At 39.0% G+C, this 24,380-nt stretch overlaps 1 protein-coding gene across 3 annotated transcripts in view; it reads left to right on the forward strand.

The window, feature by feature from the left end:
* Positions 1-340: 340 nt before the first annotated feature.
* The window catches only part of LOC137295667 (cadherin EGF LAG seven-pass G-type receptor 1-like), a 71,949-nt gene continuing 47,909 nt past the window's right edge, over positions 341-24,380 (forward strand). For 2 of the 3 annotated variants that reach the window (XM_067827135.1, XM_067827136.1), the window contains exon 1: positions 737-4,565. In XM_067827135.1, the coding sequence (XP_067683236.1) occupies positions 932-4,565 (3,634 nt within the window). In that variant the 5' untranslated portion in view covers positions 737-931. Of the gene's footprint in view, positions 4,566-24,380 lie in introns of all 3 variants that reach the window. The other variant, XM_067827137.1, reaches the window with a different exon arrangement.

Raw genomic sequence — 24,380 nt, forward strand, 5'->3', positions numbered from 1 at the left:
ACGGCAAAGCAGAGATGGTCAGTCTCGGCGTACGGGTACAGCTGTTTGCATAGCGATTTGACTATGCACAGGTTAGCAAACAAACTGGACCCCAGCAGATTGAGCTGACGTTTACCGGATGAAAATAGTCCTCATTTGGGGTTTTTGAGATCTGATTTTACAAGCTTCAGTGGGACCAAACCAAGTTTTTATTTTCATTGGTGCTTTTACGTACAATAGATGGTTGAATAAAAGTTACGTAATTCGTTAGTCACAGGGCGACCTATTTCCGAGAGAAATGTCCCAAGGATATTCTCAGTACGGGGTACAGGGGTAGCAAAACTCCACCCCGAGCTGCGCTGTCATTAATTGCGGTGTCAACCAATCACGCACGGAGTTATTATTTTTGGGGATGTCCAAGTCCCGCAGTCTCTTGCACTGGTACGAGTTACCTATCCATGGCCGGCTAAATAAATTCCGATTGTATTGAACACCTTTTGTTTGGTCACGTGACAAAGCGTTCACGCAGTTCTATAGTGCCCCCTTTCTTGAGCGTGTCATAGTAATTCAAACTCAGCCAGTGACGCACAGATTGGATATAACCGACGTAAATATCTAGATATTGGTGTAATATCGAGGAATACTCATCAGGTATTGAAACGGGTGTTTATTTCACATTTTCTCATTCAGCGACTCGATTGACGGGCGGCAAACAGAACGGCCAGTTACCTATTGAAACTGCGTGCAGCCATTTTGAAGCAACGAGAGGTGGCTGGGAAGTGCTTGCCGTGTAGACGATGGTCGTGTTGCGAGGAGAGCAGGCATAGCAGGACCAGACGACGGTGGTGTAGAACATCGGAAGGCTCTCTGTGGACGATGTAGAGGAAATTGGTGCTTACAGTATACTGTAAGTAGGGATCGAGGAATTACCTGTGTGTTCAAGTGGGTCGCGATGTCTGCTAGTCGATCCGGCGACATGGAGACAGAGAGAGTGCTGGGTCGGGCAAGACGACGCTGTGTGTGTGATTTCTGGCTGTCAAGGGTCTCAAGACCCAGAACCAAAATGTTAGTATGCGTTGTATTTATATTTCACATATCTTCAGCTTTGACATTCGATGTACACATGTCGTCTAGTGATCCCGGGGGTACCGTGGTGTATAACGGGAGTCACGGGCCAGGGTGGTCTTACACCCTGGATAGACAAGTCAGCCGTCATGCATTACCTTATCTACAACTGGACTCCACCACCGGTGTTGTGTATTTGAAACAAAATGTGCAGTGCTATCATGTTATTGAAAATCCATTGAACTTTCGTGTTATTTCAAGGACTAGATACTCCAATCTCATTTCAAATTACTCAGTCACTCCGCTCTCTCTGTTCGTTCACGGCGACAAGTGTGGAGTGCCCCCATCTCAGACGCTCAAACCTCAGCGGTTGAAAGAACCCCATTACGTTGTTGTCTACAGCAATCGGACAACAAACCAGTGCATTCCAAGGGGTCATCATGTAGCCTCGTTAGCCAGCTATATCCCATTATCATTAAGACAGTGTATTATAGTGGTGGACATGCCAGATTCATTGGACTTCAAGGTGGACATTCAAACATTAGAAATAACAACTATTATCAGCAGGTGCTTGAAAGGAGGTGAGATCATTGCAGATTTCAATGTTTTGTTTTACTGTGAGAAATCATCATTGTCAGTGCCATACCGTCTTATACTTCATTCTTTTAGTGGACATTATGCTCCCAATTTCAACAGTGTCAAGAAACGTCGCATGCGAAGAGCCATTGAAAATAATCCTCCTGTCTTTTCTAAAATACAGTATGTTGAACATGTCAAAGAGGAGCAGAGGCCAGGGATCGTTGTGGCAACAATCACAGCAACTGATCCAGACACAGAAAGAGCAGGGACAATCACCTACAGCATGGTGCCCAATCGGAATGTTCTCAGTCAAAACATGTTCTCTATCCACCCGATTACTGGAACCATCAACACGACACAGACATTAGATCGAGAACAAATTGCTGCACATTATTTCATGCTGGTGGCAACGGATGATGGCAGGGATCCATTAACAGCTACAAGTGTACTGGTAATCCTAGTTGATGATGTCAATGATAACCCACCTGAGTTCGAATCCAATCATTACACTCGTAACATCTCGGAGGACCAGCATGAGGGATACACAGTCCTCACGGTCCAGGCTACTGACAAGGATTTTGGCGACAATGCTGATGTGAGGTACAAAATCATCAACACCGATGGACAGTTGCTGCCATTCATGATTGACCCCCTTACAGGAATCATATCAACCAGAGCTGTTCTTGACAGAGAGACGAAAGACCGTTACCATTTCCTTGTGAGAGCTGTAGATCAAGGGGAGACAACCAAACGGAAAAGTGCCACAACGACTGTTGATATACAGCTGATAGATGAAAATGACAACAAGCCCCAGTTTGACAGGACAACGTACCGAGTTCAAGTCCCAGAAAATATCGACATTACATCTCGGCCAGTAATTCTGAACATCAGTGCCTCTGACATAGATCTAGGGCCAAATTCTGATATTAGATACAGCATGACAGGCAATGTTGACAACAAGTTCCATATCGATAGTCTGACAGGATCGTTGAGTGTGATAGACACCCTTGATTACGAATTGTACAAGGAGTACAAGCTGAACATCCGAGCAGAAGACAATGGAGTACCATCACAGAAAAGTCAAGCCACTGTGTTGGTGGAGGTTTTGGATGTCAATGATAATGCGCCTAAATTCTTCCCCGAAACGTACCAGGAGTCTGTGTTTGAGAACGAACCAGCAGGAACAACCATCCAGCAGGTGCAAGCTCATGATTCGGACTCAGGAGAAAACGCAAGACTGACTTACAGTATTATTGGTGCCCCTGCAAATATGCCACTGGCAATTGATGACAAAACTGGATGGATCAAAACCAGTGCCAGTATTGACAGGGAAGTAGCATCTTCTTACGAGTTTCGTGTCCTTGCAACAGATCATGGGGAGCCTCCGAAGATGGCTTCAGCTGAGGTCACGATTCAGGTACGTGACATCAATGACAATTCTCCTGCATTCACAAAGAGAGCATATGAGGCAGCAGTGTCAGAAAAGGCCAGGATAGGCACCCGTGTAACAACCGTAACAGCCATTGATCCTGATTCGGGAGATAACGCGCGGGTCTCGTATGATATTACTGGGGGAAATACGGGGAATGTGTTCCAGATAAGTCCAAACATGGGAGAGGGGATCATCACAGTTCAAGGGCGCTTGGATGCTCGCACCCAAAACAGGTACGTGCTGACTGTAAGTGCTAGAGACTCAGGTGGGAAAACTGACTCTGTCAAAGTTTATATCAATATTACTGATACTAACAGAAACAGACCAGCATTTCAGGGGACACCATATGTGAAACGTGTTGATGAGAATGTTCCGGTTGGGACTTCGGTATTTAAAGTTCAAGCTCTGGATAGTGATATAGGTAAAAATTCTCTAATCTTTTATTCCATTGAACCGGCATCTACATTTGCAATTGATCCCAAATCAGGGGTGATAACAACCAGAGCACTGCTCGATCGAGAAATGATACCAACGTACATGTTGAGTGTGACCGCGACTGACAACGGCACCCCACCCCTGAGTGATACAACAGACATGGACATAACTGTAAATGACATCAACGATAATAAGCCAGAGTTCCTACAACAGGAATATGTAGGCTCCATTAGGGAAGATGAACTGCCAGGCACCAGTGTTATCCGTATACAAGCTGAGGATCGAGATCAAGGCCAAAACAAGCAGATCGAGTATACATTTGATGGAGGAAACAATGGTGATGGGGACTTTAAGATTGACAGTGCTCGGGGGATAATACGAGTCGAGAAAGACCTTGACCGGGAACGTGTTGCCAATTATGAACTTGTTGCGTATGCAATTGATAAAGGCAATGAACCATTATCTACATCGGTTAAGATAAAGATTAAGGTTGAAGACGTGAATGACAATGAGCCTCGTTTTGCAAGTCGTGTTATCGAAGCACCTGTTCCCGAAAATACTCCTGTCAATACAGCAGTGTGTGTCATCACTGCAACTGATCCAGATGAAGGGGAAAATGCTTTGGTAGAATATTCCTTTGCTGGGGGAGCAGATGTTGAGTTCTTCAAACTTGACGATATGAAGGGACCTGCAGCAAAAATTATCTCCCTTATTGATTTCGATTATGAATCGAACAAGAAGGAATATGAAGTGAAACTGCGTGCTTCCTCAGGGCTTCTGTTTGCCGTTACGACAGTTCTGATCAAAGTGCAAGATGTTAATGATAACCCCCCAACTCTCAAGGATTTTATGATTATTTTCAACAACTATCCTCACAGCTTTCCTTCTGGATCTATTGGACGTGTACCTGCGTATGATCCGGACGAGATTGACCGTCCACGTCTTGTGTACAGATTCGTCTCAGGAAATGAAGCTCGTCTGCTCCACCTTAATGAATCAACAGGAGAGATAACTCTTGATGCCAGACTTAATTCTGATGTACCTCGTCTTGGATCATTTGAAGTTAGCGTTTCAGGTAGGCAGATTTTTGTTTCCTTAAAATAAACTTGCTTGGAGCAATTGCTCTGTATCAGAGAATTAACCCAAATCTCATCTATTTGGTTTAAATTTTATGTTGTGAAACAGCCACAAGCAAAATCCATGCAAGCCTTGGATTGATGTTTAAAAGGGCACTGATGTGCAGCCAATGATGTTTCTCGCCAACAGTCTAATTACGAAATCAAACTGCAAATTGGTCAGCGCCCGCTCCTTCGACCGTGAAGGACAAAGGAACTGGGCTCCTGTCCATATTAGCAGAATTTCTTCACCCAAAAGAGTCAGGAGGCCGGATGCCCATCATATGCCATTATTTAAAAATATCCATGGTATTCCTTGTCTGATCGTAACAAAATATCCCAGCAGTGTAGTTTGTTTCGGATGCTTGGATGGTATAGTTACTCAATTTGATCCTATTTCTGTGTTTTTAACCTCGATATTTAATCATGTTACATGAAAATATGATGTCTACAGGCACGTAGCAAGCCATTTGTTTTCCTCCGGAAGATTGCAAAGCTTTATATTTAAGTAATTTTGAGTGTTGGTTCAGTTGTGATAGCAAATATCATACGTAAAAATTTGGTAGCTATGGTAGCTACAATGGTTTACTATTTATGATAATAAAAACACACAGTTGATTTATTTGTATTCGTAAACAATAAACGATTACTTTGCCTTCGGTAGAGAAATCTGAAAATTTTCAAACGTAAAAAAACCCCCTTATTTCACCTATTTACCCAAGTACACAGCAAATGCCTGTATGTATTCCTTATGTAACGAAATTCCGTTGGTATCCTCAAAACACTTTCGGCCCATAAGTGTTTTCAGGCTGCATGCGACACAGAGATTACATCTTCCTTGCTGTAACTCGCGTTTGATGGTGTAAACCTACACGTGTTATTTGTCATCATTCTCTGGATGGTCAATTAATGAATTCATAACAGGTATAATTAGTAGTAACACCACTTCGGCTACTCAACAAAGGTTCCCATTTGGCATTTCTCCTGTCTGGAGTAAATACTCAACATTATAAATTAAGGTCTGTAATGGCAAATATATTGTATGTTATGTAATATGTGCATGTAAGTGATGCAAGAGGGTTTATCAGCTGAGTTACAAAAACAAACATCGATCAAAGGATTAACCGATAACACACTGATTGATTAATTACTTTTATCTTCTGGCAGATTTGTCAAAAGGCAGTGTGTGTAGATGACTACACCCTGTCGTAAAGTGTGAGTGCAAAAACAACATCCTCCCTTCAAAGAATTAACCACCCTTGCGTTGATTGATTGATTGCTCATTATTGGTTAACTAAATTACTTAGAATAGCGGACATCATACAGTTAGTTGCCAGGTGTGCTATCTTGGGAGACCAATGAGAGGTTTATCTGGTTTTCACCAACGAAAGACGTCAAACGATGTGTTACTTTTTCGCAAATTAGACAGTTGTAAGACACGCGACACAGAGCAGGATTATTTACCAGCTGCAGATGAGTGGAATACAATTTCTTTTACGTGGATATTGATGGATACATTCCTGAACAAGGTAGTAGCCTGACATTGTTGCTATAAAATTAGTCTATTTTACATTCATTATTTGCATTTTGTTTTAATCTATTTGTTGTAGCATTCAGCAGAATCTGTATGACAGAAAACACACACTAGATCGTGCATGTGTGTGAAATAGGATCCACATTGACAATCTATACGATGTATAAATGTTGCTGTTATGTTAGAAATGTACTATAAGTATAAGCAGATCGCGTGTTCTTTTATTAATTTTCAGAATCATATAAATATGACAATAAACTAATTAGGGTTATGAGACAAAATATAGAGACGTACATTGGCTTCGTTATTTTTCCGTCCTAATTGTTTTTTACCATTTCTACCACTGGCAGATGATTAACCTTCAAAGTGTTTCATTTGTTTTCATAATACATTTGTAATGAAGTAAAAATGACTTCACCTAAGTTGATCTGTCTATAATTAAACTATCAATTGCGCTTACGGACTGCGCAGCAGAGGTCACGAACCAGTCACGAATTCTGGGATATCATCCGGGTACTCACGGGAGAAAAACAATAACAAAAGTTTACACCAGTCCACGGAAATTGCTCCGCATCAGTGCCCCTTTAAGCCTGGTTGTTGTAGTTATTTATATTCCCTTCAACTTAAGGGACTGAAATGTTCCAGGTCCTCCAGTATTTTATGTTCCTTCCCTTTACAATCAGGAAATTTCAGTGTAAGTGTTCATTATTGTATAGAGTGAACGTTTTTAGGCTCTCCTTTTCATGATCTTTCTCCATGTTCATATTCACAAAACCAAAGTTTCTTTGGAGCTAGAGGGGTGCCTTGCTCTTCAACCAGGCACCAGGTGTATAGGGTTCACTGCAAGCCTCTGATAATACCTGATAATGTGATGAGAGAAGGTTAGACCAGGAATACCATCTGACAGGAGTTTATTCCTCCAGATTTCAAAACAGTTTATTTGGTAACTGGATACAGGCAGGTTACCTCCAGCCATTGGATGTAGGTGTCCATAGACAGAATATGTGTCGACATTGTGATGGGTTTACCTGGCGTGTGCTAAAGCTTATTCAGATAGTTCTGCACTGGTTGTTTCCAGCTATTTGAATCAGTCAGGGACTGAAAGATTTGAGATGAGGCAGATGCTTGAATAATGTGTTGAAGCCAAAATTCAAACTGGACTTGACTCTAGATATTCAAAATAGTGATGATCTGCAGACTTGCAATCCAAATATACTTTATGTTACAGTGATAAAGGCTGGACTGTTTTTCCTCATGACTACTGATAGGAAGTACTGAAAAAAATAGCTTTACATTGCTTAAATAAAGGTGAAATTGGAGGGGATATTTTCATCCAACTTTGGGTATTCAACAGAAAGTATTATAAATTATTTTCTTCCCATGTTTTTTTAAAATCATTCAGGCTCATAATTTGGTGATTCAAAATATTTCCTGAGATGGCCAGTAATACCTTATGGTGCATTTGTTGAAATAATGATCAAACGATTCTTTCTTTAATGAAAGTTCCATCAATTAAGCAGAATAATCAATGATTTTAGCCCCGGCTTTCTTTCCATTGCCTGAAAGACTGTTAGGTCACCATGACCAGACTTGCACAATTCATTCAGCGACTCTTTAATTCAGCAACTGAGTAACAGTTCATGGTAACTTTTACATATTGTAGAAGTGTCATAACAGCACTTCAAGGGGTGATGGAGTAGCCAAGTGCCAATAGTGTTTGATTGTCAAGGCTTGGGTTTGATTCTTCAAACTGGATCCATGTCATTGTTTCCATATAATGATATTCCTGGAATATTCTTATAAAAAACATACGCAACGTCAAAAAATGCATACTAACTCAACCTCACTTTGTACAGCTGATACTAATTTTGTAGAAGAAAGGGTCAACACTGTCATACTCGGTAATAAAGTTTATTTACTGAGAGTGTTAATGATGTAAGTTTTGGGGAGAAATTATGTTGATTTGCAAACTGCTTAGAATCAAAACACAAGTGTGGAAATATTTGGTTTATGTTATCAGCTCATCATTAATTTCCAGTTTCCAGATTCACAAAGAGGCTGCTTTAAGTCTTATAGCTAGAGTGCTTTTTGATTGGCTCATCATGGTGATTTATCAGTTGTTGATATAGGATGTAACCAATAGCCTCAACATGGTATACTGCTACTAGTGTTACTAACCACTGAGTGAGTTCCACTTGCAAGTGACTGGTGGGTGATTATGGGGTGGTATTAAGGGTAGCTTCTCAGGGATCAGGGGGTCAGGGTAGGGACAGGTGGATTGGGTGTCAGGTGTTGTTTTATGATGTGAAGCAGCTAGGGACCCAACTACACATCAAGAGGGATTGTGACCATTGTGTGAGAAACTTGGATTGTAAGATTAATCCAATGAAATCCGCAAGGTAAGGTGTGAAACATTAAACTCCATCACAACAGGTGATTCACCAATTTTAGTGTTAAATGTTGGTGTGATCAGTATAGTTTTGTTCAACTGGTCATCTGGAAATAATGAAGTTGAATTATAAAACTTTCAGTTATTATCTTTCAGTTCTATATAGAAATACCAGGTACTATTTCAATGGTTTAGAGTTGATATTCTATTTCCGAATCCATGTCACAAATTTTTCAAGCCACCTACTTTAATAAGTTTTTAGTGACAGCCAAATAAGAAGAAACATAATCATAACTTGAGGTGACACAAGAATTGTAATTCAGTGTTTCAGGAGCTAAAGCTTGTTACAGTGTCATTAATGGTGTGAATATCATGGACACTGAGTTGGAAGTTGGATAATGACAAGACACCCATTCTCATACACTTTCTGTACTGGAAGGTTCAGTCATACTTTGTCATTATTATCCCATGGTTTCTATAGTTGTATTCTGTATAATACTGTCTGTGATATCAATGCATAGGATTCATTCCCAATTGTACTTATTACTTAGTGTACTACATTTTGTTGAGTGATGTGTAACAATGTGTTTGCCTGACAAGCATCTGTCTTCTCCCAAAGGGATGTCTCCAGGTGCGGTACAATTATATGAAGTCTGTTTCATCTGGGGAGTGTTTGGGTCAGTGTATACTTCCTGTATTAGCATATCGAATCTGAGTTTTTGTTTTTCTTGTAGGTTATTGTAACTTATTCAGTAGATTTGTTGGTTTATAAAACTGTATTCCACAACTCCTTGTGCTGCTTGATAAAGAATAGTCCCTGCTCTGCATGGTGTCTGTGGTGTGGCCATTTTACCTGTCTTTTTAGAGAATCAAAAGTTATATAGATTCGTACTTATTCACAGCTTGTGTGTAAATAGTCAATATTGATCTGCAGTTTTGAGTCAGAAGTTGAACTCTGGTGGTTGAAGTGCTTGTTTAAGGCCTGTTGTAGGTGTTTTATTCTCAAGATAAATGACTGCGCAGAAGAAACTGGAATTAAAACTGACAGCAAACAAATAATCATCTGTATTTCCCTGCACTTCCCTGTTACTCTGTGGATGATGGCGATGTGGTCTTTGTTCAGACTAAAGTAATACGCAGCAAGTACTCCTCCCCAGGGTATCCCTGTTATGATGCTGGTGAATAACACTGGTGAATAACGCTGGTGAATAACGCCCATGCATCAGCGTAGCCCCCTGCAAGCTATGTTTTGCTTGCTCACATTCACAACCTCAGAGATGATCTCCAGCCAGCCAGTGATTGAGTTGTGAATAGCAACCATCAATTGCCCAATGACAGAGATTCTAATATTTGAGCTTTACTTTTAGGTAGTTCTGTGTTATATTACTTATAACCATGACACAGTGCAGTATGTAGTGCGATATTAGTTATGACACAATGGTAAACAAGACTGACTGTCTGCAATGGGACATGACTGAAGGTTCCTTCGGTATGGGTAGGAGTTCATTTTAATGTTATTGAACAGTAAATACGATAGATGTATTACTACATTGTGTATTAGTAATGAAGGATGTCACAGGGATTGCTGTAAGTACATGTACATATTACATGGGAATAAATATAACAAAACTGCAAAATATGAATACTGTATACTGTGAGTGTGATGTATATCTGGTTATAAAAGCTGTAGTCTTGGACTGGTAGATATTACACAGTGATATGGCTAGATTAGTAGATATATAGACCGGTATGTGGGACTGTAGTGGGTTGTATTGAGACAGCAGTGTACCTGTTACATGTCAGTAAAGCAGAGAAGCTTGCATGTTTAGTGCCATTTGCCTGATATATATTACCATCAATTGTAGATCGATCAGATGATATGGTTATTATCCAAATATTCAATACCTTACAAAGTTTGAGATCTGTGTTAACGCTGAGTAGATTTCTTTCAGGTGTCTCATATCATCTCGAACATGAAACTTTTACACTAGACAAAGCAACAACTGAAATTTACACCTTGAATGAAGTTTGGTAACAGTCCTTCAGATTCCAATGCCTATCACTTCAGCGTAAGCAGTTTCTCAAAAATATTTGTTTGGAATAAATTCCCAGTTTGTCTGTTAACAGGTTTTAATACATTTCACTTTGTAACAAATTGTTACTCAAAATGTCAGGCCAGATTTAAATGTTTAGAAACTTAAGTGCAACAGGTGTTCCCCATTTTGAGGTGGATCATACCCCCCATGGCTCTGGTGATATGCCAGAGGTTGCCACTGGGTCATCTTGAAGGATTTCCACAACAGTTTCTGTTGCCAGCTGACTGATTGCTTTTCCATGGCACATGAGACATGAATGTTGCCTGTGAAACTGGTTGGGTTTAGAGCAGATACATCAAATACATGTGGGTGTCATTCCCTGGCCATTTCACCCATGCTTGGGTTGAAGGGCAGATTGTCTTGAGTGATATCTAGTGTTGCTTTTGTCCAAAAAGTACTGAATTTTGAAGCATGTTCAAAGTGAAGAAATGAATAGCAGTTTTCAAGGAAAGCTAGTTTTGTCATTTTCTCACCTTTGTTAGTATTAAAATTGGGAAATGTGTGCACAGAGCCTCCTTATAGTCAGGGTATTTCTGAGAAATCCCCCTGTTCACAGTTGGATGGTTTATTTGCTGCAAGCAACTTCATATGCATGTTCTATTGGCTGAATCCTTAATTCAGATAGAAAATGAGCTATTCAGAAATCCACGGTATATTGCTGCCTTTCAAGAAGAATCGATGAGATTTCATTATTGTTGTGAGCATGGATTCATAAACATTTTATGAGTTTGAGTATCATGATACCACCTTGTTTGTGTGTGTACCATGTCCAGTTTTGTTCCTGGACAGCTAGCATCATTGTAGTTTGACTTGTCTTATCAAAGGAACCAGCAAATCCATGGTCGTTATTCAGTCAGGATTAGACCTAGTCTGACACGAGACATCAAAGGAAGATATAGTGGCCTTGGACAAAGGAAGCTGACCACTGTGGTTTCTCAATGCATTGGGCAGTCATTGGCCAACCTGCCTGATTTGTATATGTAGCAGTGTTTGGAACTCTGTACAGAAGACACCTGACAGTTTGCCCTGAATCAGCCTTGTCCATGGTTCTGGGGTACATGTGCACAAAGGAAGTTTAGTTGGCAGGGGATGTCATCTATCTTCAGAATAGGAAGGTCATGACTCCATTGTGAATGGGGTTGGTTGGTTTCTGTTTGTATTTGTTCAACCATGGTGAAAAGGACAGTGAGAACCCATGGTCACGATCGTTTATTAGCGGAACACCTTTCCAGTGTTCTGTATTAGTGGTCTTACCTAATGCCTTGTTGGTGTTGATCCCCTGGCCGTCTTGAGCCGTGATTTATGAACTAGACGTGTCAGTCTCCACACTGGACTGTTGACACACTGCCTCCTCGGATGTTTAACTCAAATTGGGTGTAAAATTTCAGCACCTAAATGTTTTGTTTGTATTGCTGTACTTGTCAATAATTAATGAGTTGACATTTTAATTAGATTAAATTTGAAATGGCAGCCTCAGAATATTGTTGTGACTCCTGTGTAATTAAAGGTTTGTGAAGTCATTCAGTGCCCATCCAGCCCCAACAGTTTGAGTAATCTGCACTGAGGGTTTTTGCTTGCTTGATAATGATGTTAGTAAATAACATAAAGCATTACATCCACTAAAAAGAAGAAGTTGTCACCGCAAATTTGTCTTCTTCCTCATACCAATTTCTAAAATGTTACTTAAAGAATGTTTGCCTGACCTGTGATAAGTTCTTGGAAAATAGATATTCAGATATTATGAACATTTGAACTGTGTCACTTTTGTGAATAGGTAAATTGTGTCATGATTGCTATTAGTTTAACAAACTGCAGTTCTCACCTGGACAATCCCATGACTTCTGAAGTTGTACTAGTTCTACAGTATGGTGAACCAGGCAGTTTGATAATTTCTGGATATAAATGCAGTCTCAGTCTTAATATTTTGCCTGCTAATTTGTGAGAATAATCAGTTCTCATGATCAAGATGAATAATAGATGATCTTGTTAAATGAATGTGAGCATGATAAATGTCAGTCTTTGTCAGTTAATTAACAAGCAATTACACTTGACTGGACTGGACGAGGTTGACACTAGAAGTAATAAATACCAATTATTCCCATCGTGAAGTGAGCAGCAGCTCATCATGGTTGAATAACTGCTATATACCCTACTGTCAGTAATACACATGGCAATGCACACTGATGTGATTGGTTATAGTTTGGTAGTTGAAGGTGTGAATGTATTTGCTTGGTTAATGGAATGCCACCTGATTGTGTCCTTGAAGGTGCAAACTGATGTGGTTTGCTCTTGAGGCAGGTGCAAATTGGTCTGATTGGTTTAAAGTTGATTGTACAAATTGATCTGATTGTTTTATGGTTTGTGGATGTAGGTGCAAATGTATTTGATGTATTGATGTAGGCATAGAATTCTCTATCAGTTGATGTAAATCTGATGGATTAAACATGTAAATGCAGCACAGGTTTGTTGGTAAAGGATTAGTTAATGGAGACAGTGATTGGTTTAAAGGTCACATGCAACCAAAAAATCAAACATAATTAAAACACATTTATCACTTATTCATGACGTATAATATACACCGCTTCTTTTAAAAAAACAAATAAACAAAATTATAAGCGTACAATCGCGATTCAAAAGTGCAATATTTTGTACTTGGGCTTACTTCCCCCGAAACGAAGCCCACGGGAGACCGAACCCAGTCATAGCTTGTGGATGTGCACTCAAGTGTAACGACGGCCTCTGATTGGCTGTTTCATTTGCTGACATGCTGAGGGTTCATTGTGTGTACAGAAAGGTGATCTGTTTGATGGGCATTTTAGAAGTATGGCGAGTCACATGAAAGTAAGATTCTTTATGGATAACAACTTCTTTTTGTGTACTTGATGTGTCGTTTCAGTATGGATTCATATACTGTTGTCAAACAAAATCATACACACTAAAAGAAGTTGTTATCCATGAAGAATGTATATAGAGATGCTGGATTTTGAAAATACATGTTCTCTGAATTTCCGCTCGATCCAATAAAAAATCATGTCAGTAAAGATGGTAAACTACTGCGTGGCTGGAATCTGTCATTCGTCCAAGTACAAAGGAGGACTTGAAACTGACAAGAGTTTGCACCAGTTTCCGTCAGATCCAGTCATCCGAAAAAAGTGAATGCAGTTTGTTTGCAACTCACAGACATGAAATCATGTCATGTGTATCACACGTGCCTAGTTACATAATGTGGCAGAGACGGGGCTCGGGTGCACGAGTCATAAATGAACTCATTTTCTTTATGTCGTATAGTCTGATAGGTGTTAAGCTCAAATTGCACGTGGTCAATGATTGAAGCTGTGTACTGCATGTTGTCATTAGCAGACAGGCAGGCAGACATATAGGTGTGAATAAACTAGACAATGAGCTTTCTCTGTGACAGAGACTGCTTACCACAATCAACAAGTTTTTTTTACGTAACGAGTAGATTATTTACTTGTTTGTGTACACAACCGAGATTAGACTACTGCTCACGACCTCAGATGCTGGGCATGCATACTGTTTCAAGCTCCGTGAACCTATTCACTGCGCATGCGTTATGGACGCAGCGCAGCACATCTGTTGAAACCAGTTTTCCCCCCAGCGCTGGGGGGAATTTAGTGAAACGTTTGAACTCCGATTTCGCGGGCTTTTATTTCATCGCGTTTTTATCAACTTTATAGGTTGAATTGGCATTTTTTATTATTTGTTTCGGTAAGTGCATACCTAAAGGTACCAGAATCTGCAAAGTTGTATTTTACATTGCATGTGACCTTTAAGGACTATTTAATGGCGACAGAGTGATCCTGATTGGTTTAAGGGGTTGTTTATGCAGACAGAGAGTGGCCTGATTGGTTAAAGTTTATGCCTGATTAGTTTGGGTTCAGATGAAGGCAATTATGGGACCTCCTTGGTCTGCCATAGCAGACTGCCCAGTATAATATATCACTCTACTTTTGATAAGATGTGTTTAGCTTGTTTGGAAGTGATCATACAAATAGTATCTGACAGTTATGTGTTATGTCTTCCATTGTTTCATACAAACATGATTCAGTAACGATTTGTCCAGTAGTTTTTGTAAGGGGATACAAAGTCAGTTCCTTGTCAATTTTTGAATAGCATATACTGTTGATTTCTCATGTAATAAGTACACTCAAATCAAAAATTACATTTTAGCTAATACTTTTTTAGGTTTGACATTCACTTGTAACAGTTAAAAAAGCATGTTTTATTATCAGCAGAGAAAGTTTTCAGTCACATTGCATTTATAAACTAGACTATGTAACACAGACACATAAGGATCACACAAGGAGTAATAAGTTGTTTTCACCAATTCACCTTGAAAAAAATGTTAAAACAGATTTATTGTTCAGATATGGAGGATTAATGAAATGTTTTGTGTGAGGATGATTCAGTTTCAGTATTATATGGTGATGGGACAGTAGTGCCTCAGACGCATGTACTGGTGGACACACAAATGGTAACGCTGATGACATCTGCATTAATTTGCATGTAATTTATACTGTGTCACAACTGAGGCAAGGATGAGATGGTCTAATGAATATGTAGACTTGCACAAGTCTCAGGTCTCTAAAATCAGTAATTATCAGTTTGAATTATAATTTTCAGGATACAGTTATCCCATAGAATGTAGTACAACCTTTGACCAAGTCTAACGAATAGGCCTAGTGATAAAGTTTCAGCAATGAGATTCTTTATGCAGTAATCAATTGTGTGTTTGTAGGGCTCTTTGAAGGCACATCTGAACGATGATGTCACAGTGTAGGAGATACCCCATCAAAGGACAATTGTGCTGGGTCATCTTGACCTGGGAGATCTGGTTCCATTTATGAAATATTAACTCCCCTTTTTGGAAGTGATCTCGCACAGCTGTGAAATTGTTATTGAATAGCAGGGTCCTGTGATGTATCTGTGAATGGTATTTGTAATTTATTTCAAGGTAAAGAAAATGTGACAGATGTCTAGTTGAAAGAGGGTGTTAGTTTCTTTCAAGGTTTATTTGTCCGATGGAAACTTCAAGTGTACATTAATCATTATGCAAGATGACAAAACATTCATCAATTTGAGAACATGTAACAGTAAAGATTGATGAATTTATTGAAGTAAGTGGACATTGATGAATTTTAGTCTTCTATGGACGGTTGATTGATTATAATTTCTCCCAACCACTATCAATAACATGTAAGAGACAACATACATGTCAGGCAGCACTCATCTTGGTAGGACATGCTGTACCCTTCTTGGCGAACCTCCAGGGCTTGAAGTCTTACTTTGCCAACCCCTAGGGTATTGCAATCCCAGCAGTGATGTTATCTCAAATGTGGGTCATGGCTTTAGGGGTTTCTTTTAATGTGAGTTTAAAAAACTAGTTTGTCTGTTTAGTTATTCAGGTGTTTTGTTTATTTATTCCTGGGACATACATTTCACATACGTTTTACTGACGGAGGTAAAGCTTCAGGTTGCCTTGAGAAGGTTGGGTTTAATCATAATAAAGACATTTTTTGTAGATTCTGTCGTGGAGTTATTGATTGCAGTGTAGAATGTGTCTGAATGCCTTTTGAGAGAGTTGAGTTGAGTAGCAGCGTATTACGTGATAGTTGCCTGATTTTACAGTGTAGTGCATACAAGAGGAAGTGGGTGGCTCTGGTTGCCTTCGGGAGTCTAATTATGGCCGCAGACTACTTGGTGTATGAATATCAAAACCGGATTATATCAGTGTATTAAGTCACCTTTAATCGAAGGTATTGATTTTTGGCTGTTTAAATATAAGATTAGCAAATACAAGTCAAAAGCTATGGAAGAGTGTGTGTTGGTAAAGTAATTAAGTTGGTATTTTGGTTAGTTGGTATAGTTTCACACCAGCTATGTCATATGCAACACCAGAAAAGGCATCACGCATTGAGACGAATAAACTATTTAAGCGCAACTCTATCCTGCCGCTATTTTAGTAGTGCAGACTTCACAAATCAAGTAATTCAATGAATAAAAACATTTAATCTTGAGCTTTGCAGAGCTTTGATTGTAGTATGCATTACTATGTTATGTTGTAGAGATATTTCTTTGATGTTTCCATATGTCATACATCGAGGTTCATGTTGAATATGTCAAAGGATTTTGAGGAAAATAGCTGATTAAAGACATAAACATAGTCCTGCTATTTCGCTGACCAATCAGAATCACAAATCCGTTACAACAAGTTACGGCACCAACTGCTTCAATAATAGATAATCCATGGAAACATGGAAGAAATTAACGGTCCTATGCTCTTTTGAGCTGTATACTTGTAGAATCCATTAACTTTGTCAAACATTTTGTTCCTGGATGTGAAATTCAGCTGCCATGGACTGCAAGGGAATCAGTCGATACAAATGACTAGGAACCCATCTTATCTTGTAATGGGGCCACTATCATTCTCTCCACTTTGTAGATGAAGTCGGGGCAGCGACAAGAGGTTGCAGTTTGTGGGGATTCTATTTACGTGAATCATTTGAAGTCAGTGGAAATGAAATTTTCATGATAATAAGAAAGGAAAGTTGCATATGTTGGCTTTCATGTATTTTACAATGTGGGTATTATTTTCTGTGGAATCCGTAATTGATCAATGTCTATCATTAAGTGCCTTTCATCTGATGAAGAGACGTCTTCTTGGTAAGAAATCTTGGTCATTTAAAGTCATAAAACGGTGATAACATGGCGCTCTGTTCTGAAATACTGGAATGAATGTGAGCAGGCAAGATTATCACAAATTGATTTTTCGTAGCTTTGCTTCTCTCCCTGGAGACCGTGTCCAGTAAAGAATTCCGTGAAGCACGTTGGTTGTGTGGTTATCAGATACATGTCTACACAAGAAATATCATGAGTACAGCGCCACCTAGTGGTAGACTTGGGCATCTATGTTAAAATAGAGATACATTAACCAATTGTTTGAAATTGAAACACTGAAGATTTAATTTCAGTATGGAAATGTTGATATCTATTTTTAGTGTTCTGGGAGACAGGATTTTTTATGAGGAAATGATTGGTATTTTGTGATGTCTTTAGTATGTGAGAGAGTTGAGTTTTACTTCTACCAGTATCCTAGCAGGATGATGTTTGGTATCACCAGGACCAGACTTCACATATTGTAACCCTGTGGGAAATCGAACCCGGACCTTTGGCATGATGTGCAGATGTTAATAGGCAACCCCAGCAGTTTGAAGCAGTATGTACAGAAATATAATTGTAAAAGCAGGCACAGAGGATCAGTAACACATACAGGTTAATATGTGTCTCATTGTATTTTCAAGTTTTTTTCTGCAAGATTTCTGTTCTATAGGTTGGTAAGATGTTAGACACTGTTGACAGACCTGTTCCCCTGGTCTGTTATTCAGATCCTGTGACCTCATGTAAGTCTAGATTCACACTGTTTCTGAAAATGAGAGAAAGACTCCTGATTATTATGTTTTATGAATGTTTCTTGGAAAGCCTTTTTATTGTAAAGTATTTTTACTTCAAAGGCGAGGTGCTAATGTATTGTTTCCCATTGTGTCTGTATATATTCCTGTTTACATGATAGTGAGACCTATTCCAAGCCTGTGATTACACGGTGCCATTTTAGAAAGTGGTCAAATGCAACATATGTCATATTTGGGATTTCACTTTCTCAGTAAAGTACAAATTCTAGTACTTTTTTGATTTAGTCCCATCCGGGATTCGAACCCTTACCCTCAGAGTCAGGCACTTAATCGCCAGCACACAAAGTCAGCCGCCTAACCCGCTCAGCCACCGCGACTTCTAGAAAAATGAAAGTCGGACAACTGGTAGTCTAGACTGCGTACTTTGTGTACCCCTCTGATAAATGTGAATTGGCACGGCTCCCACAGCCAAAAGCTATGATTACACGATGCCATTTTACAAAGTGGTCAAATGCAACATATGTCATATTTGGGATTTCACTTTCTCAGTAAAGTACAAATTCTAGTACTTTTCTGATTGAGTCCCATCCCTTCCAAGCCTATCTCTTCCACCGAACAGTGTTGATAGACATGGTTCCCCTGTGTGTGTAGATACTAAAGATAGTGCTTTGAGATGATTGCCAGACCTGTTCCAAGTCTAGTCACACCACCGGCAGAGTTGACAGACATGATTCCCTTGTGTGTGTAGATATAGCTTAAACTTGATAGTCCAATGAAAGTGCAGACATTAGGTCTGACTCAGGCTTGTATATGTTATCCTATCATACCTTGGTAAATATTTATATCTGCAGATGTATAAAAAACGTTATGACATTCGCTGTGGGTGATAAGACACATTTATACCACAGAGCTAAAGGCAAGGGGATCTGGTGACTGGGACGTATATGTAGGTTGATATAGTTGACTTTAGATGTTATTACAGGTTGATGCTATCAGAACCTCTCTTTTGTATCTACACAATGTTTCAGTTAAATAGACGTTGTGTTATGTTTTTGAGGGGATTAAAAACTAGAAATGAAACACTACTCAAAAGAAGTTGAAGAACATAAAAAATCACTTGACTAAAGTTTATCAATGAATGATAACCTACAGTTTGAGGGGAGTCTACCTTCAACTGACATACGTCTTAAAAGAAGATAAAGACCATCAAATCCTTTTCATTTGACTTCGTTTATCAGTGAGTAATACCCCACACAACAGTCATGCCACCCTTTGGGCCTAGGGACATTCCTTTGAAAGTATGCCTTCATAACATATTGACGTGAGATGAACAGAAAATTGTAAATGAAACTCACCAATATTGGCCCATCAGAAATAAGCCTGAAGTATGAGGCAGATAGTTTCAGAGACTTAATGTCTATGTTGTCCTTTTAGTTACTACAGGTCGCTGCTATGTTTACCATTGATCCTACTGATGTAACCATAAACATGCTTGCAAACACCATGCTTAAATCTATTTCAATATTTGGAATGCTTTGGTTCATGGAAGTGGTGTCAGTTGATGCAAGGATACAGGCATTTGCACCAGTTAATGAAAACGTAGAAGACGGAATGTGAATGAGGCGCCAGATGGAGGTGGGTAAGATGGGGTTTCCAGAGACCGACTGTTGGTCATGAATTCGGTCGCTGTAACCTAGCCTGTGTCAGGGAACGTCTGCCTGTCTGTATATACACATCAACAACAGAGTAGATGGAGCAGGCGTTGTCACTGCAGATGATGCAGCTGCTCATAGCACCAACAAGTGAAGAGACAATAATTAATTTTTTGTGCAGTCATGTATACAGTGGAAATGTTAATATACTGCTGAATTTGAAAAAGTAAAAACTTTATGAGTATAATTGATAGATTTTTAACCTGAATTTGCCAGTATTCATTAAGTTGTACAATGAAATAATATGGGGACACAAAGGTTTTACCGTGGCAGTCAAACTGTCAGTAATACACACTGAGGTCCATGGTCTTCGAATGGTAGTCTCCGGGTAACCAACAAAACATACAACGCATATGATGATGCTATGGGAATTTGACCATCTGATTCAGCTTCTGATAGGGATATTCTTTGTGAGGAACCAGAGCATAGGGGAGCCTCTGTGTTATGTTTTTGAAACAGTCTCCCATGTTGATGAAGAGTGGGTGCATCTTAAACTTCATAAAAATTGGAAAACGCAACAGCAGAATTCCAGTAGACAACTTCCTGTCTTCTTGTTACATGACATCCTGAAATTGCCCTGGATCCATCTCAGTGGTTGTGTAGTATATACTTATTAATAGCTCATAGAAAAGTGTCTGTGATTTTTGACCAGTATTCACTTAATATCTGTCAAAGAGAAATTTGCCATTCATATCAATGATCTATCTTTAGAAGTATCCCTTTGTCAAAGAATATGGAACAGTAGGGTAGCTTTTTGAGACTGAGTTTGATTCCCCACATGGGTTCAATGCATGGAAGCCTATTCTGGTGTCCCCAGCCGTGATATTGCTGTAGTATTGTAAAAGCGGCATAGCTCGCTGACTGACTGACTGACTGACTCACTTTCTTTCTTTCTCTCTCTCTTTCTTTCTCTCACTCTCACTCACTCACTCACTCACTCACTCACTCAAAGAGTTGGTCTTTGTTAAACCAATTAATTTTCGACAGCTGTAGACAGTCCTCAGGATACTATTACCCACATAGGTAACTGACAGTGCTCTACCAGCAATGACATTGTTGCTTGTGAAAGGTCAGCATAGAACCATGTCATGAAGACTCAGATAATGACAGCTCCCTGGAATGGGATGCATGTTGTGAGTGTCATGTTGAATAATGAAGTCCACCTAACAGGCAACACTGCTGTGTGTGTAAGATTGATAGTTAATGCACAACTGTCTGTCACACCTGGCATCTGTAGTGAAACAATGGCTCAATGTTGGGACCAGGTTGCTCTCTTTAGCATCCTGTGGGCTATGTTTGGTGCAGGTTCCTGTCAGTATGGGATACTATCAATAGCCCAGGGCCTAGATTTTCTAAGCTCTTAGCTCTAAGATTTTCATAAGTGCCATTTATTAACATTAACTTCTATCTTAGCACTAAGAGAGCTTTGAAAATCTAGGGCCAGTATCTGTAGGTTACTCACAGTAGCTGTTCGACTGGACTGCCTGTTCGACAGCGCTGCAATTTGATTTGAGTCCTTTTTAACCCACTGTATTGACTTGAAATATATTATATCATAGTTCATTGTGCCCTAATTATCTTAAATACACCCAAACAAAATGTCACCATCAGCAGCATTGATGAACTTTACAACAGAGTGGAGATTGACACCAGGCCTTCGATGTAGCTACAGGCTACTGAAAGGTATTGTGCTGTTCTAGTACACAAACAAATGTTTCCTGCAGTCATCAGTCGCTACATCCAGAGTTATCTGTATTTTCCTGCTGGGGTAATTTGTTCTGAAATAGTTACAACTAATTGTTTTATCGGCCTTCTGGAAATGTTAATCACTTTTGAATGCTGGCTTCATGACTTGAGTTATTCATTATTCTTGCTCTCTCTGGCCTTATAAAATAAGCTGCAACTTATTATGAGGTAGCTGTTGTTTCTTCATAAAAATCTGCAGCTTTCCATAGTGCACTATGTGTGTAGACCTCTCATCACTAGGTTGTTACCAGTTTCGTTTGGTAACCGTAAGAATCTGTATCTGAGAAGTTGTCGTCCCAGAAGTTGTATGCTTTGTTGTAATTAAAGCTGAGGACATAAAGGAGTGAATTGAGTTCTTTGATTGTGTGTAGTATTGTGTGACAGTATGCTTTGTTGTAATTAAAGCTGAGGACATAAAGGAGTGAATTGAGTTCTTTGATTGTGTGTAGTATTGTGTGACAGTATGCTTTGTATGAATTACTGGTATTGTTGAATCCTTATGAACAAGGAAATACTGCATCATCGTGGCATTGCCTGACGTGGAAATACTTCACAACCCTGAAATGACCTGACGCGGAAATACTTCACAGCCCTGAAATGACCTCTTTGTGTCAAAAGGAAACGGCACAACCCTGTGATGAATTTTTCGTGTAATATTAACAAGTTTTGATCTTAAGCCGAATTAGTTTTCTCTGCTCACCTGTCTGTGTTTAAATATTCATGCCTAACAGTACCAACAAAATAGACAGTTTCCAGGTATGGACTTCCTGTGAAGCTCAATCAGAGTCAGCTGGTGTTTCTTATGCAGATACAGACTAGTCTCATTGAGGAAGACTGCATTTCATGTTCAATGCTCAGTTTTACATTATTTATGTCTTTATGTCTGGCAATTGTTATTTCATATCTTGTGAACAAAGTGCTGTACTCATCTGTCGCATGGTATTGTATTTGTAGTTTCAGGTAGAACCAATGACATTGCTCAATGCCATTTATCTGTAAGGGTCAGTGCTCAAGGATTTGTGAAAGGTTTCAATGGCGTCTTTGTGATTGGAGTAGTTCTCAGAAGATTTTCTATTGCTAGGTATTCATAAGTATGTTATCGTTTGCGAACCATTTTTCAGTATTATTTTGAGGATGCGTTATAGGATGGTTTTTGGTATGGGAAGAATTCACATTTTGGTGTGCAAGCCGAACTTACCTAAGTAAGATGAAACCGCTGTAAATATAATTTAAACAGGAGCAAACAGTTGAGTTGTTGGATATGCTGTTCAAGCTACTGTTACTGTGATTTTTTCAACAAAACTGCATATTTAGAGTTTTCAGTGTTTCTATCTTGTTGAAAAACAAAACTTGTGATTTATTGTTTAGATACTTGGAAATTTATTATGAAGTTGGGAAAAAAAAGTACATTTCCTGATAAGAGCATACAAGTCCTCCTTACACTTTTAACATTCTGATGTACAAAAAGACATGATTCTGTTGGTAGTGAAGAGCTAACACATGAAAAACATACAGACAGGAGTCGTGATTCTACGGCAAACTTTGCATGGCTCCCCTCTGAAGTTCTACACAAGGAATTTGGCTGACAGAAGGCCAATATTTACTTTGTGTTGACAGTGTTTTGGCTTTATTTGTTTTCCTCTACTATGTGAATGTGATCTGGAGACATGCACACTTTCTGTCAACACCAAGTGGAACAGTCAGTCTTGTTAGGCCCCCTACTGCATAAAGCTGCTGCTCTGAATAAGAAGACTAAAGGGCTGAAAATGATCTGAAATAGGCTAGATGTATTTTCAGACAACTATCTCTGCATATCAACTGCAGTTCTATGAACACTTTAAGTTTACCATAGTTGAGGACGGAATAAAAGGACGGTTGAAGTAACTATGACTTTGTTTAGATTTTGTGCAACAATTACAATTGTTAAAATTGTTGCTCCCTTTAGTAGTCAAATATTAAAGAAATATTAAAGATGTTGTAAATCCATACCATAGCTTGTTAAGTTTGACAAATATAAATTTGTTGATAAGAGATTTTCTAGGCTGAAAAAATATGATTTAGTAGTTTTAAGAATATTGATTGGAAAGAAATACTCCTTCAGTTGTGTTGATATTTCTCTATAGACTGTTGGTGATGGCTTAAAATATACTTACAAGATGACTATTGTTAACAGTTACCTTTGTTAACTGTTCACAATAAACAGTGCACCTGTTATATGTGAACACTTTGTGCTGTATCATGTTAAGTTGAAGTATTATAAGCAGTGATCAGAGGTGAAAAGTACAAATTTGTGAGTTTGGCATGCATCTAATGTTACAATGCCTATACATCAACACTTGATGGTAAATAAATCTCCTTTTATGTCTACTTAGCTCTTCTGATTTGCAATTTATAAAGTTTAATCCTTGTATTTCATGGCTTGAGGTCAGATATTGTCAAATGGTCTCCCAGTCTGTTGCATATTATAAAGTATGAAGGGTTAAATCTGTGGGTTATACAGGCAGCTATGGTTAATGTTATCTAAATCAGTCTTTGTGGAGTCACAAGCTACATTGTTGCTATCGAGAGAAGATATAACACAGCGTTATACACTGTAGGACAGTACAAGCATTACTCTGCAGGGTTGTATACAAGGCTATAGTGTATGCTCTGTGTTTTGGTCCTTTCAAAACGTACAGCGTCTCTATGGCATTCATGCCTTTGGGTTGTGTCAATTATCTTTTATGGATAGTTTGATGTGTTAAGTTATTAATTTTCAAATATGCTAATGGTTGATACATGTCATATGGTCAATTTGGAATGACTTCTCTGATGCTTGGGATTCTCTAATATGAATGTACAACTGAATTTCACACTGTAGGAGAGAAT

The sequence above is a fragment of the Haliotis asinina genome, chromosome 9, assembly GCF_037392515.1.
Source record: "Haliotis asinina isolate JCU_RB_2024 chromosome 9, JCU_Hal_asi_v2, whole genome shotgun sequence".
NCBI classification, from domain to species: Eukaryota; Metazoa; Mollusca; class Gastropoda; order Lepetellida; family Haliotidae; genus Haliotis; species Haliotis asinina.